General features: G+C 37.4%; 1 protein-coding gene across 3 annotated transcripts in view; it reads left to right on the forward strand.

Annotated features, from left to right (window-relative positions):
• Nucleotides 1–12,823, forward strand: part of GABRA2 (gamma-aminobutyric acid type A receptor subunit alpha2) — a 54,630-nt gene extending 41,807 nt beyond the window's left edge. For all 3 annotated transcript variants that reach the window (XM_069856087.1, XM_069856086.1, XM_069856088.1), the window contains exons 9-10: nucleotides 8,179–8,381; nucleotides 11,822–12,823. In XM_069856087.1, the coding sequence (XP_069712188.1) occupies nucleotides 8,179–8,381; nucleotides 11,822–12,130 (512 nt within the window). In that variant the 3' untranslated portion in view covers nucleotides 12,131–12,823. The remainder of the gene's footprint in view (nucleotides 1–8,178; nucleotides 8,382–11,821) is intronic.
• The last annotated feature ends 1,315 nt before the right edge of the window (nucleotides 12,824–14,138 follow it).

The raw sequence follows: 14,138 nt of genomic DNA on the forward strand, positions 1-14,138 counted from the left end.
GTCACATAACATAGACGATAAACAACGTCCTTTATCAGGATATCTTGAAGGAACTGGGTGTTGTGGCTGCAAGAACAGAACCACACCAGCCAGTGACATTAAATCTAAAATCTTGTTACTAAGCACAAGGAGTATATTGAAGAGATAGCAATTTCTGTGCTAGCATTTTATTTCTATGACACAGAGATATACCTTATGCATCAGTCAGGGCTCTGTCTCCTCCAGGCCAGCTTAGACCAGCATCATGAACCCAGGGAAACAATACATGTTCAGACTCTGCCTGGTGGAGCAGCCTAGCCCCTGCATACAGCATTTGCACCTTAGGCTTAGCCTTCTCCATTGGGTTGGATATCCCCTAAGGAACCTTTTTTAACATTTATTTACACTCTAGATGAGATTGTCGACATAAGCTGCTGGTGGCCTCTCTAACCAGGTAGCTCCAGGCTAATCTCCCAATCTTTCTCTATACCTGCTGGCAGCAGTTGTCCCTGGGATTTCTAATATCCTCTGGTCTTCTGCCTAAATATGTTACAAATATGTGAAGTTACCCACAGTTTCAGAGCAAAATTAATCTATTGCTTCTTACTGTTTTCTGGCTTATACTGAATTAATCTTGACACTTAATGCTGGGCAGGTAAGCTTATGGTCTCATCAGGGTGATACTTTCAGGTAGACTCCACCCAGTGACACATGAAGTCCATGCTACAACTTAGGTAATAAACCAAGCTACTTCCAGCAAGGAATATAAAATTTGAAGGAGATTTTACTTTATATTTTTATTCATTGTACTTAATTTTTATGTTTTATATGTAGTATTCACTTGCCAGATACCCATCTTTGCATTGTATAATAAATATATCAGTATTAAAAATATGATCAAGTAGAAAGTATTAGTTTTGATAAAGTGTTTTTCAGGAATGAATGAGAAATTTATTTCAGATACCTTCCTGAGAGCTACCAAGTCCTGGAAAGGACTGATAGTACTGTTCCTTTCGAAGAAAGATCTCTCCCAGTTATTCAAAGCACCATTTAGCATTTATTATTTCATGTTTGAAAGAAGTTATTCTTCTTTCCCCTTTCTATTCTCTTGCAACATAGTTTTAAGTTCTAGGTTAACATTCAGAGGCGGGTATAATGAGGCATCTTTTACAGTTCAGCTCTTTAATCCCATTTCTTTATGACATCTATTTAATATTGTTGACCTAAGCTATCCCAAATGAATTATGGTCTAACATTATATTGTTTCAACTTTGCTTTAAGTTATTGGAAGAAGAAAGTTTTATCATCTTTAATGAAATAAATCTTGAATGTGTTTTCTCTAGATGATAAATTTTAAAAGCATTTGATTGTAATTTTAATGAAAGGGAATAAAGCCTGGTTCATAATGCCTTCATTTAGTGCAACACTACAGCCTGTTTCATTTAGTAATATGTTTATTGTTACGCATGTAGTGTCAACAATATTAGCAAAACTAATCTTCTGCAGCTTGTTGAATTCTTGCTTCATTTTTAATGGGTCATAACATTTAGAAGTAACACATTTGAATAGAAGAATTTGATGCAGGTGACAGGAGAATTTAGAAATTAGTTTTCTTCGGGCTACAGTTTTCTATGTGTTTTTACTCACAAGGAGTAGGAATGAGAATGTTAAAATGAATGTAGTTAGATAAATATTCTTTGATAACATAAAGTGAGCAAGAACAAAAAAATTTAATAATCGTATTATTTTTTAGTATAATGTCCCAAGGTGCACAATCCTGAATTCACATAGCTGTGTTCTTTTGTCAGGATTCTGTTCTCTGTGATCATTTTATTCTTATGCTGCCTATAATTTCTTATTTGGGGACTTATGCTAAATGTAGACATAACACTTTAGTGATAGGTGATGGGTGATAGGTGGTGGGTGAACATTTGTGGAAAACTGTAGCTCTGACTGAGCTGGTTGCAAGCTAACTATTATGTCTTCTAAGTTCAGTGGTGTGCTAACACTAGCTCGTATTCCAATAGTGACATAATGACATGTGAGTTTTCCTGTAGTTGAGGTAAATAGCACTAGTCATTCAGCTTTGGGAATTAGCTCAGCTGTCCATCGATGGGGAACTCTGCTCCATTGCTTGGTATTGTATTGGTGGAGTGAAGCAGCGTGAGCACTGACTTCACTATGTGTATATGTAACTTAACCAACTGACTGCATGTTTTCTGGAAATAGCATTTGGTCCTTGACCTCTCATGCTTTTTAAAAAGGCTTCGGGTCTTTTTCATTATTCTTTTAGTAAGAAGGCTGGACAGAGCACTTGCTATTTTCTAGTCTTTCTCTCATTCAGACATCTCCTGGTATCCAAGCATAATCAATTTATACTCCTTTTGTATTGTATTCTCAAGTAATACATATACATTACGGAAGTAAAAAAGAAATGGTGTGGTGTCCAGCCAATTGTTATGGTATAATACTTTAAAAGTACATTTTCTCAAGAATTTTTAAGCCTTTGTTTTAGGCCTCCAACTGTTTACTCTTAGAGTGAAAAAATGAAGTAGTAGTCTGTATCTCTGTGAAAGGATAAGCAGCCTTTTCTTTCCGCTATGTTATTTGTATTTATAAATCTATTCAGGTTTTGGACCAGGTTCAGTGATCTCATTACATAACAGCATTTGCAAGAAAAAATGAAATAATAGAGAAATGGAACTAGCTTCTTTATTAAAACAAAACAAAACACAATTCATCAATTCTGCCAGGGGAGGTTCAGGCTGGACATTAGCAAAAAATTTTTCACAGAAAGGGTCATTTGGCACTGGAACAGGCTGCCCAGGGAGGTGGTTGAGTCACCTTCCCTGGAGGTGTTTAAGGCACAGGTGGACAAGGTGCTAAGGGGCATGGTTTAGTGTTTGATAGGAATGGTTGGACTCGATGATCTGGTGGGTCTCTTCCAACCTGGTTATTCTATGATTCTCTGAATTCTTTTGTGATATGTTCTTCAACTATTAAATGTGTCTTTGCAAAATGCTATGATGAAAAGATAAAATTTTGGGAGGAGTACCATAACATTATAAGAAATGGAACACATTGTAAGCATTTTGTACAAATTATTTTCAAAGCTGAAGTACCTCTTTTGTTACAGAAATGTCCTTTGGTAACTCATTATTTTGAGGTTTTACTTTAATTTTCAAAGGAGATGTCCACATTCTAACATAGAAAGGCTAGGACAGGTTTTAGTTGACTACAATTTCTTCAAAATCAGTTGATACACAAGAGGTGAAATGAGGGTCCAAAAGGACTTGTCCATGTCAAGTAGTACCCTGACTTTTGCACACAAATATGGTCATAAACTGGTCATTGTGACAGATATTAACTTTAATATTTATGTGCTAGCTCCTCCAATTTCCACTGTATGTTTTTCATCAAGCATTTCTAGTTTTTCATCATGCATTTCTAGTTTTTCAGTTTTCTTCTTATGCTGTTGCTTGACAGTGCCCTGTACTTCTGAGTGACAGAAATTGTTTGCCCAAAGGTGGCTGCCTAACTTAACACATTTTGAATGGTATCCATCTGTCCTGGAATCCAAACCATGACAGAGTTGATATTTTATATATATATAAGTTTAGTGCCAGTGAAAAGTGTTGGAAATTACAGCCCTGGAGATGCATATCCTCTCTCTCTCTCTCCAGTGAGCAGATGCTGTTTCAAAAGCAGCACCATTAAAAAAACCCAAACCCTAGGCAATCAAATAGCTCAACGTCTTGGTCTAGATGGATAAACCTGTAGTGATAGAATTTAGCTTTTACAAGCATGCGCTGCTGAGACCAAAGGTTGTTGTGATGTTAGGGTGTATTTACTGTCAAGTGTAAAATGCTTGATCCACTTCAGAGAAGGAAAATGTCAACAGTATATTTTTTGGATTCTTTTTAAAGACAGACAGATGACTGCTCATGGTCTCTTACAAGATGATACCTGTGCATATCCTCCTGATGGCACTGATGGGTGCCATGTCTTCTGGTTGCTGGGCTATAGAAGATAGTTCTTGACTTGTATATACTCTACATCATAGTGAGATATGATGAGACTTTGCATAGCCTATTGAATTATTTTGGCTGTTCAGAGCAGTATATGATTTAGTGGAGAAGATTTTTTTCCTCTAATATTTTGACTACCTCATTGCAGGGGGACAACCCGCTTACTATTTTATATACCAATTTTAGTTCACTAGTGTTATGAATCAGATAGCACAGTGCATGTATCTGATCAGTGTATGGGGTTTGTGGGGTTTAAAGTTAATCTTTGTGAAATAAATGTGGAGGTTTTTCACAAGTTGACCATATTGCTCCATGTTCATAATTTTTCAGTCTTCTCAGGTTTTGCAGTGACAAGGAGGCAGGATATTTCCATTCAGTCCTTTTTCATAAAGAAGACTCAATAATACTGATTTTTTTCAAATTATCTGTAATGTGCAAAATCATCTGTCTTTAGTAAAAAGAAGAACAGAGATTCCTAAACTGACAGGTGTCACAGATTAAGTCTTCTGTCCAATTTTTTCCCACTCAATTCAAATTAAATTACTGTGATGGCTTGAACATCAGTGAATATACAGAGTGAAGTAATAAGTGCAAGTACATTGGCAACTGTCTGATGATATATACTGTTTGATTAGCATTTGGGTCACAAAATGGTGTGGCTTACAGAACTTTTTAGAGAAATTGTCATCTGGTAGCAAGATACGTGATGTAAATGCATGATCACAGAATCACAGGATCACTAGCTTGGAAAAGACCCACAGGATCATCGAGTCCAACCATTCCTATCAACCACTAAACCATGCCCCTCAGCACCTCATCCACCCGTCTTCTAAATACCTCCAGGGATGGTGACTTCACCACCTCCCTGGGCAGCCATTGACCCAATGACCCTTTTTGTGAAATTTTTTTTTCTGATGTCCAGCCTGAACCTCTCCTGGTGGAGCTTGAGGCCATTCCCTCTTGTCCCCTGTCTCGGGAGAAGAGGCCAGCTCCCTCCTCTCTACAACCTCCTTTCAGGTAGTTGTAGAGAGCAATGAGGTCTCCCATCAACCTTCTCTTCTCCAGGCTAAACAACCCCAGCTCTCTCAGCCGCTCCTCATAAGACCTGTTCTCCAGCCCCATCACCAGCTTTGTTGCTCTTCTCTGGACACGTTCCAGAGCCTCAACATCCTTCTTGTGGTGAGGGGCCCAGAACTGTACACAGGATTCAAGGAGCGGTCTCACCAGTGCCGAGTACAGAGGGAGAATAACCTCCCTGGACCTGCTGGTCACACCGTTTCTGGTACAAGCCAAGATGCCATTGGCCTTCTTGGCCACCTGGGCACACTGCTGGCTCATGTTCAGTTGGCTGTCAACCAACACCCCCATCTCCCTCTCCTCCAGGCAGCTTTCTAGACAGACTTCTCCTAGTCTGTAGCACTGCATAGGGTTGTTGTGCCCCAAGTGCAGGACCCGGCACTTGGCCTTGTTAAACCTCATGCCATTGGACTCTGCCCAGCGGTCCAGCCTGTTCAGATCCCTTTGCAGAGCCTCCCGACCCTCCAGCAGATCGACACTTCCACCAAGCTTAGTGTCATCCGCAAACTTGCTCAGGGTGCACTCGATGCCTTCATCCAGGTCATTGATAAAGACATTGAACAGGGCTGGACCCAGCACCGAGCCCTGGGGAACCTCACTTGTCACTGGCCTCCAGCTGGATTTCACACCATTTACCACCACTCTCTGGGCCCGGCCATCCAACCAGTTTTCCACCTAGGAGAGCATTCGCCTGTCCAGGCCAGAGGCTGACAGTTTTCTGAGCAGAATGCTGTGAGAAACTGTGTCAAAGGGTTTACTCAAGTCCAAGAAGATACATCCACAGCCTTTCCCTTGTCCAGTAGGCAGGTCACTTTGTCATAGAAGGTGATCAGGTTAGTTTGGCAGGATCTGCCTTTCATGAACCCATGTTGACTGGGCCTGATCACCCAGTTCTCTTGCATGTGCTTCATGATAGCACTCAAGATCACCTGTTCTATGACTTTCCCTGGCCCTGAGGTCAGACTTGACAGGCCTGTAGTTCCCTGGGTCCTCCTTCCGACCCTTCTTGTAGATGGGCATAACATCAGCCAGCCTTCAGTCCAGTGGAACTTCCCCAGTCTTCCAGGACTGTTGGAAGAGCATGGAAAGGGGTTTGGCAAGCACATCTCCCAGCTCCCTCAATACTCTTGGATGATGTTTTAATTGAGACTAGAAAAGGGCAGCAGTTAATCTTAAATTAGATATCTGAAGAAGCCAGTGGGGCTTCCAAAAGATTAGTTTATTCTAAAAGGTAGGAATTAAGTAGAAGTGTACCTTAGCAGCTATATATGCTTACATCTGGATAAGGTCACCTTATCTCTGAGAAACAATTACTTTGTTAAGTATTAAGTAATTAAAATGATTTATCTGCAGCTCAGGACTGGTGTTAAAATTTACATGTGATAATTTTAAATGTGAGATAGACTGCCTTTTCCCTGAGGTGCTGAAAACAATTAAGCCATACATTGTGTAAGTGTTCGGAGAGATAAGTTCTTTACAAAATATATTGTTTACACCTTTTATTACAATATAGTATGATAGCTGCTTCCTTTTCACTGTATACATTAGCAGATCCCAACAGCGCAACAACCAAACCCACTTCTTTAATATATGGCTGCTGAAAAATAGCAATTAAAGAATTATGTTTGCTAAGGTGTCTGGAAACTATGTGACTCAGCAGGATATGTTCTGTCCCTTGTTTTCCCTCTTGCACATGCTTTTGGAAGCACATCAAGGGAGAGCAGCACTGGGGCTGACTCCACTTAGTTTTGCTCTGTCATCCTTTGTAGCTCCCTCAGAGACAGAGTTTCTTTACAGGAGGGATGGATATTGCAAAGCCTGAAGAGGTCTGAGTAGGTGTAATTGCCGCCTCTCTTCCCTCTCACAAACTGATTAAAAATGTTTCTTTTGTAGCAGAAGATAAAATGGAGCTAGATTGATCCTGCAGAACCCAGGTGACAGATTGGTGACAGTGGAGGATCTGGCCTGGGGAGAGCTTTACTTTATTTTGGGAATCCAACAACAATTTTATGAATGTGTTGTTGTTGAAGCTGTGATGTGCTGTTGCTAATACTTCTGCCATGACTTCTCCTTTGTCTGTCATAATGGAGTGTCAGCATGTAGGTTTGCTGATCTGTGCTATCTATATCACTTTGCATAGTTTTCCATTCTTGGGTTGTATTTAATGGTGTGCCACAAAGGGAGTAGTTTAGTTTGTCTGAGTGTGATTCAGCCTGAGGTGGGAGAACTGATTTACTTAAGGAATGGAGACTGTGTCTGTGGGTTTCTGCTTTCTAAAACTGATTCAGAAAAATGTTATTCTCTTCCTTTCCTCACATGTATCTTTTTTCTGGTGTTTTTTTTGTTTTGGGTTTTTTTTTGAGTATAACTACTGCCTTCCTACTGGTTCTTCGTTAACTACAATATACTGTGAAGTGCTTCTAGTAGCTGCCACAGTGAAAGAACAATCTTCCTTTATCATCAAGTCTTGTTTTTTAATACACAATATGTAATTTTAATAATCTGACATTTCAAATCAATAAGCTGTCTAGAAAAACTCTGTTAGCTGAATGAAAACTTAACCTGTTTACGCTTTCATCTGTGTCACTGGATGATTAGAGACAGCTACTGAGGAAAAAGGGGATCATTATTTCTAATAACAAAGATCAGTTTGGGTGGTACTCTCAGTAAAGATGGGTGCCAGGCCTGCAGCCACTGCAGTGAAGCCAGCCACCAAGCATTAACATATTAATCATGATTACCATAATGCTGCAAAATATTATGATTCCATTAAGGAATTGTTAATTTTAGTCCCTTACTTGTCCTGATAGCTAGAAAAAAAAAACAGAAGTATAAAATATTATATATCTCCTGTAAATAAAATCTTCAGCTGATTAAAAAAAGGAGATTTAGACAACAAAATTGAACTGAAATACTTCAAAAAAACCTTCAGATGCAGCATTTAATATGGTTCTGGCAGTTTGTCCTCAATTTAGATAAGCAAATTTTCTGTTGTGTTTTCCAAACATACCATTATACTTTTTGGGTTGTACTTTTGTTAACATCCAATATCCAAGTAAAACTGTTGATGTTGTGGTTTTTTGCCCCCTTGTAGGAGTAACAACTGTGCTGACAATGACAACGCTGAGCATCAGTGCTCGAAATTCACTCCCCAAAGTCGCATATGCAACAGCTATGGATTGGTTTATTGCTGTTTGTTATGCATTTGTATTCTCTGCATTAATTGAATTTGCAACTGTAAATTATTTCACAAAGCGAGGATGGGCCTGGGATGGAAAAAGTGTAGTGAATGATAAGGTAAGTGCTAAGGAAATAGCCCTATTTCCAGTCAGTTGCCCTAAACCTGCTGTTACATATTGTTTTGATAAAAATATGTATGCACATATATAAATATAAAGAGGCCTTTAATCAAAAGAATGTAGATTTATATTCTGTCTTGAACAAAAGTATATCTGCCCTGGTGTAGCTAATCTCACTTGGTCTCAATATCCAGATTTAGTTATCAAACACATTGATTTTCTACGTTGGGAACTGTCTGATTTGTTTCTTCTCTCCTCAGATACAACTGGTTATCTGGTTATTGAGAAAATTTAATCCAGCTTTTATTAGTTGATCAGTTCATTATTAATTTAATCCTATTGAGTTGGAAATAGGAAAAAGATTACAGAAAGGTAGAATATATATCAATTTTCCTGATAACTAAGGATCAGAAAAAAAAACTGAACACCCATATATGTAAAAACTATCAATGACAAAATCCAGAGGTTTTGGACATTTTCAGTATTCTGAAACTTATCTGTAATGGTATGTAGAAATTAGTTTTTAAATTAATTTAAATCACAGTTGTACAAAATCCTGCGTGCTGCTTCACCTATGGTTTATTGATGCTCTGAGTGCGCAGAAACACAATTATGCCTTAATTTTCTGATATTAATAGTATTGTAGATGTGTTAGCACAAAGAAATTCTAACCTGACGGAATTTCTGATTTCGTGAAAAAAATGAACTGATGGTATGCCTAGATATGTGTCAACTTTACAGTTTATAAGTTTAATAAGGAAGAATGACTGTTAAATCTGATTTGTTGTTTTGACTGACTTACTTTATTATATAATTTTGTCCTATCCCAGTCCATGACTAACAATGGAAAAGAAATTCTCCTGACAAAGAATACTCTGATTTCTGTGGTTCTCCTTAAAATTGGATAGAATATTATTTCCTTCCTAGATGATAATAGTAGATGTAAAGAAAAGCTTAATTGACTGGTGGTTTCTCAGCACTTTGAATGCATAAGGCACAACGCATAAAGAAGCAAAATGTTCAGTTAATGGTAAAGGAAAATGAGAGGAAATGAGTACATTGTTTATAATTCCCTGTGGCTTCCAAAAGGGCAGGAACTACCTGTAGCTTCAGGAGCTGTTCCGTTATGCTGTAAGTAGATACTGAATCACTACAAGTTTAGCAGCATGTCATGAGTGAATCTTTTCAGACTGGCACATTGCCCTGGCATTGTAATAATGTAAGGAGCCATTATAAACCCTGCAACTGTCCTTTGTCTGTTCCTTTTAATTAATATAACAGTGTTGCTGCATGATCGTAGGAGTGGCAGCTATAGTTGTTAAACTACCTAGGAATGAAAAAACCAGCCATTCTGACAAAATCAGACGTAAGATTTATATATTATAAATATCAAGTTGGAGCTAATTTAAAACTGAAATTAGAAATTGAGTAGATGCCTCCCTGTGGAAATAAAGAATTAGAATGTATCTGCATGGGAAATGTCACAAGAATTCCCTCATTCATGCCACTTCCATTAGATTAAAAATCAAACCAAACCAGTACAACAGCTGAAGATTGTCAGAAGTTCACCATTACTTCATCTGTTTAATTCTGTATTTTGTGGACGAGATGGCCTGAACCTAATATTTATTTGTCTGCTTCTAAATTATATATGGAGAATCTTACATCCTGAGAAACTGAAACCCTTCCATTCTGTCTTGTAGGTTATTAGAAGTTCCTTAGTTTGCGTTTGCTGCAAAACAGTGAATCATTTTAGAGCATTACAGTCATAGCAGAGCTGTTCTGTGTCTAAAATCTCAAGCCTATACTCTTCACCTGTACATCTCTGCTTCCATCTATCCATTGGACTGCCACTCAGTGAACTTGGAAAGCATTTTGAAAGCATAAACAATCCCATAAAAATGCAGGATTGCTGAGGTTAGAAGGGGCCTCTGGGGATCATCTACTTCAGCCCCCCTGCTTCAAGCAGGATCAGCTAGGAACAGTTACTCAGGTTCATGTCCAGATGTTTTTTTAATATTTCCAGGGATGGAGACTCCACAGCCTCCATGGGCAACCTGTTCTAGTGCTCAGTCACCCTCACAGTATCCAATCGTCTTTGTATGTTTAAATGGAATATTGTGTATTTCAGTTTGCGCCCATTGCCTCTTGTCCTTCCACTGGATATCACTGAAAAGCATCTCGTCTAGTCATCCCACCAGATATCTATATACATTGTTAAGATCTTCTCTGCAAGCTGAACAGTCCCAGTTCTCTCAGCCTTTACGTATTTCAGATGCTTCAGGCCTTGACTCATCTTTTTGATCCTTCAGTGGACTCGCTCCATTATGTCTGTGTCTGTCTTGAACTGGGAAGCCCAATGCTGAACCCAGCACCGTGGATGTGTCTCACCAGGGCTGGGTAGAGGGGAATGATCACCTCCTTTGGCTCGCTGGCAACACTGCATGTAATGCAGTCCAGGAGGCTGTTGGCCTTCATTGCTGTGAGAGCATGTTGCTGGCTTGTGTTCAACTTGGTGTCCACCAGGACCCTGTGGGATTTTTCTACAAAGCTGCTTTCCAGGCTATTAACCCAACCTGTACTGGTACATGGGGTTATTTATCTGCAGGTGCAGGATTTTCTCTTTGCTGACTTTAATGAAATTCTTGTCATTCCATCCTGCTTCTCTTATCTTCTGTTATTTTTTAGGTTTGAATCTCTATTTTTGCCATTGTTATGCATTTTATAAACAATGATTTCTGAAAACCAGAAATAGTCCTTGGGCTAGTTCTCAGCTCACTGCTTACTACCAGACTGGAGTGCTTCTTTCCCTTAATTGCAATCTCTTTCTGACTTCTGTATGCATCTCAAGTGTATATACATGTAAACATACACATATTTTTCCAGAATTTTTTAAAAATGTAGACTGTTACTGAATTTCCTTTATTTATCAGTGACGTATTATGAGATGTTCAAATAATACTGATGATGATAGATAGGTAAAGATAGCCTAATCTTCAGTTTATTACAATGCCAGGTAATTTTTTTCCCCAGTCCAGCCATTAACTCCTTCTAGTTCTCTTAACAGAGAACATCTTAAAAATCTTGCAGTTCTGATGTAAGGAGCCAGATACAAAGCAGCTAGAGAAAGACAAACTTTTTCCAGTTATCCCTGCAATCGCAGTAACAGACCCATCCTCATATAACTGCAGCAGGGCATTTGATGGTGCAAGAGTCCATGTTTTTAGAGCATTCTTCTATTACCTATGCATTCTTTTTGGATAGACTGGAAGTTTCTTTCTTTATATTTGAATTTGTCAGTATGGTATTACTGGTATTTATTTATTTAATGTACTCATACATACTCATTTGGTTTTTTTTTAAATTTGCAATGATATTTTATAAGTCTATTCTGGCAAATAAACATTAAATATTTAACTTCATGCTGTCTTCCAATAGAAAAAAGAAAAAGCATCAGTCATTAAGAAAAACAATGCCTATGCAGTAGCTGTTGCCAACTATGCTCCAAATATTACCAAGGACTCAGTGCTACCAACCATCTCCAAGAGTGCTACAGCTGCAGAACCCAACAAGGCAAAGCCAGAAGCGAAGCCACAGGAAGCAAAGAAGACATTCAACAGTGTTAGCAAAATTGACAGAATGTCTAGAATAGTGTTTCCAGTCTTATTTGGTACTTTTAATTTAGTGTATTGGGCTACATATTTAAACAGAGAGCCTGTCTTACTTGGATTTGCACCATCAACCTAAATGCTGAATTGCACTGAGGACTTAAAGCATCATTCTAATCAGATAGGTTGTTTGCTATGTACAGTACAACTAATAACTGCTAATCTGTGAACCATTATGTACAGAGTGTATATAGATGTCTTATCTGTGTATCTCCAAAGGAGGGGCACAGTGTTAATTCGTGGGTCTGTAAACAGCACCCATGGCGAATATAGCCAGCTCTTTAAAAGTTATACCCAGGGGAGTTCTGTTAAACTAGGTTTCAACTATACAGAATTATATTCTCTCCGTACAATTAAATGAAGATATGATCCTACATAATTATTTAGGAACAGTATTTTTTTAATTTAAAGTTAAAATATTTTTCTAGAAAGTAACTAATTCTACCTTAATGAAAGAAACTGTCATTTAAAAAATGGTTTTTTTAAAAGGTGTAATTGTTTCATACCATAGTAGTACCTGTGTACATAGCAGAGTACGGAGGTCGTACAGTTCAACAGTTCACAAACATTCTGGATGCTAGTTAGGCTGAAGAAGTAGTAAAGACTACTATATGGCAAAAGCCACAAGTTTCTTACTTCTGTCCTGTTTGAAGTTGTTAATAAACTCTTCTAATTGATTTCAGGGAAAAGCAAGATTTAATCAAATTTCCTATATCAACCAACTTCTGCTAGTGAAACTCTTATTCTTTTCACTCTTTTATCTATTTGATGTTTCTAACCAGGCTGTATGGTTCAGCAGAGTTTGATTTTTGTTACTTCTTCCCTTTGTTCTTAAATGGATTATTGTCAGGTTCATAAAAGCACTCAGAAATTTTTCAGGATTATGTGTATCAGTAATATAATACAGTATTTTTATTTTGCTTAATGTTTCCCTAAAACATGCCATTAAAATATTTACCCATATATGTCCCATAAAGCATTGTTTTCAAGGGAAACAAGAACCATGATTTCAGTTCAGGAAGTTGTCCATCTAATAAAATTTACTGCTGCTTTTGTAAATTGCAACTTCACATTTCGCTGACATAACTTTACAACAACTTTGTATACTAGAAATGGTTTTGCTAAGATTTGAATGTTATTTTTTTAATAAAACGTCATGCATCGTCAGTAGGTATCAACTGTATTTCATATACAAAAATATAACAAAATTGGAGCTGCCATTTGCAATTTTATATGAACATTTAATACTGATCAGTAAAACTGTTTTTCATCTGAGCCTTTACAAAGATTCTTTACACCCCTAAAGGCCTGGTAAATCATGACATAAGTAATAATTGTGTACTGTATTTAGATTTTAGTATACTTGGCCAATCAAAAATATTTTGATTCACACATACATTAGCAGTTATTAGTTGACCTTTAAAAAAAAGATACACCTTTATGATGATGTCTTCTAGTAGAGACATATGTGGTCGTATAGTGTCATTTCTTGCAGTTTTGTACAGTATTTGAGTATAGTGCATAAAATAGGTATGTTCAGAGTTTAACAAAGTTGTACAAATATTTCTAAATCAAATAAAAGAGTATCTTAAGACATGAAAATATGCTAAAAACAACAAAGAGAAACTGCTTTCATTTGCTGTTTTAATTTCTTGCTTTTCTTTGCTTTTAATGTGATTCTGTTTTGTATTTTGTGTGACAGTGTAGAAGCCAAGGTCACAAATGCATATTGTGAATAGAGTTAATAGTTAAGACAGAGTTGACATCAGTAAAATAAAGAGCTCATCAATTATAAATAAAAGGGAGAAGCATGGACCAAGTGTGTATCCCTTGAAGTCCCTCTAATTAAACTGTCAGATTAAACCTTTCTCATCAAGCATAGTTAAAATATGAGCACTTTACTCAGAACATTAAAATAATAATGTCCTTATTTTCATATATATTTATATATAAATGTAGATCTTCCATGTAACATGGATGAGTGCAATAGTGTGATTATGAGCATAAGGCTGGAAGGCAAGCAATAAAAAAAGGATTTTTCATGGTATAATTATACATTTTTAAAATGTTTAATTTGTAAATTATAA

The sequence above is a fragment of the Phaenicophaeus curvirostris genome, chromosome 4, assembly GCF_032191515.1.
Source record: "Phaenicophaeus curvirostris isolate KB17595 chromosome 4, BPBGC_Pcur_1.0, whole genome shotgun sequence".
Lineage (NCBI taxonomy): Eukaryota > Metazoa > Chordata > Aves > Cuculiformes > Cuculidae > Phaenicophaeus > Phaenicophaeus curvirostris.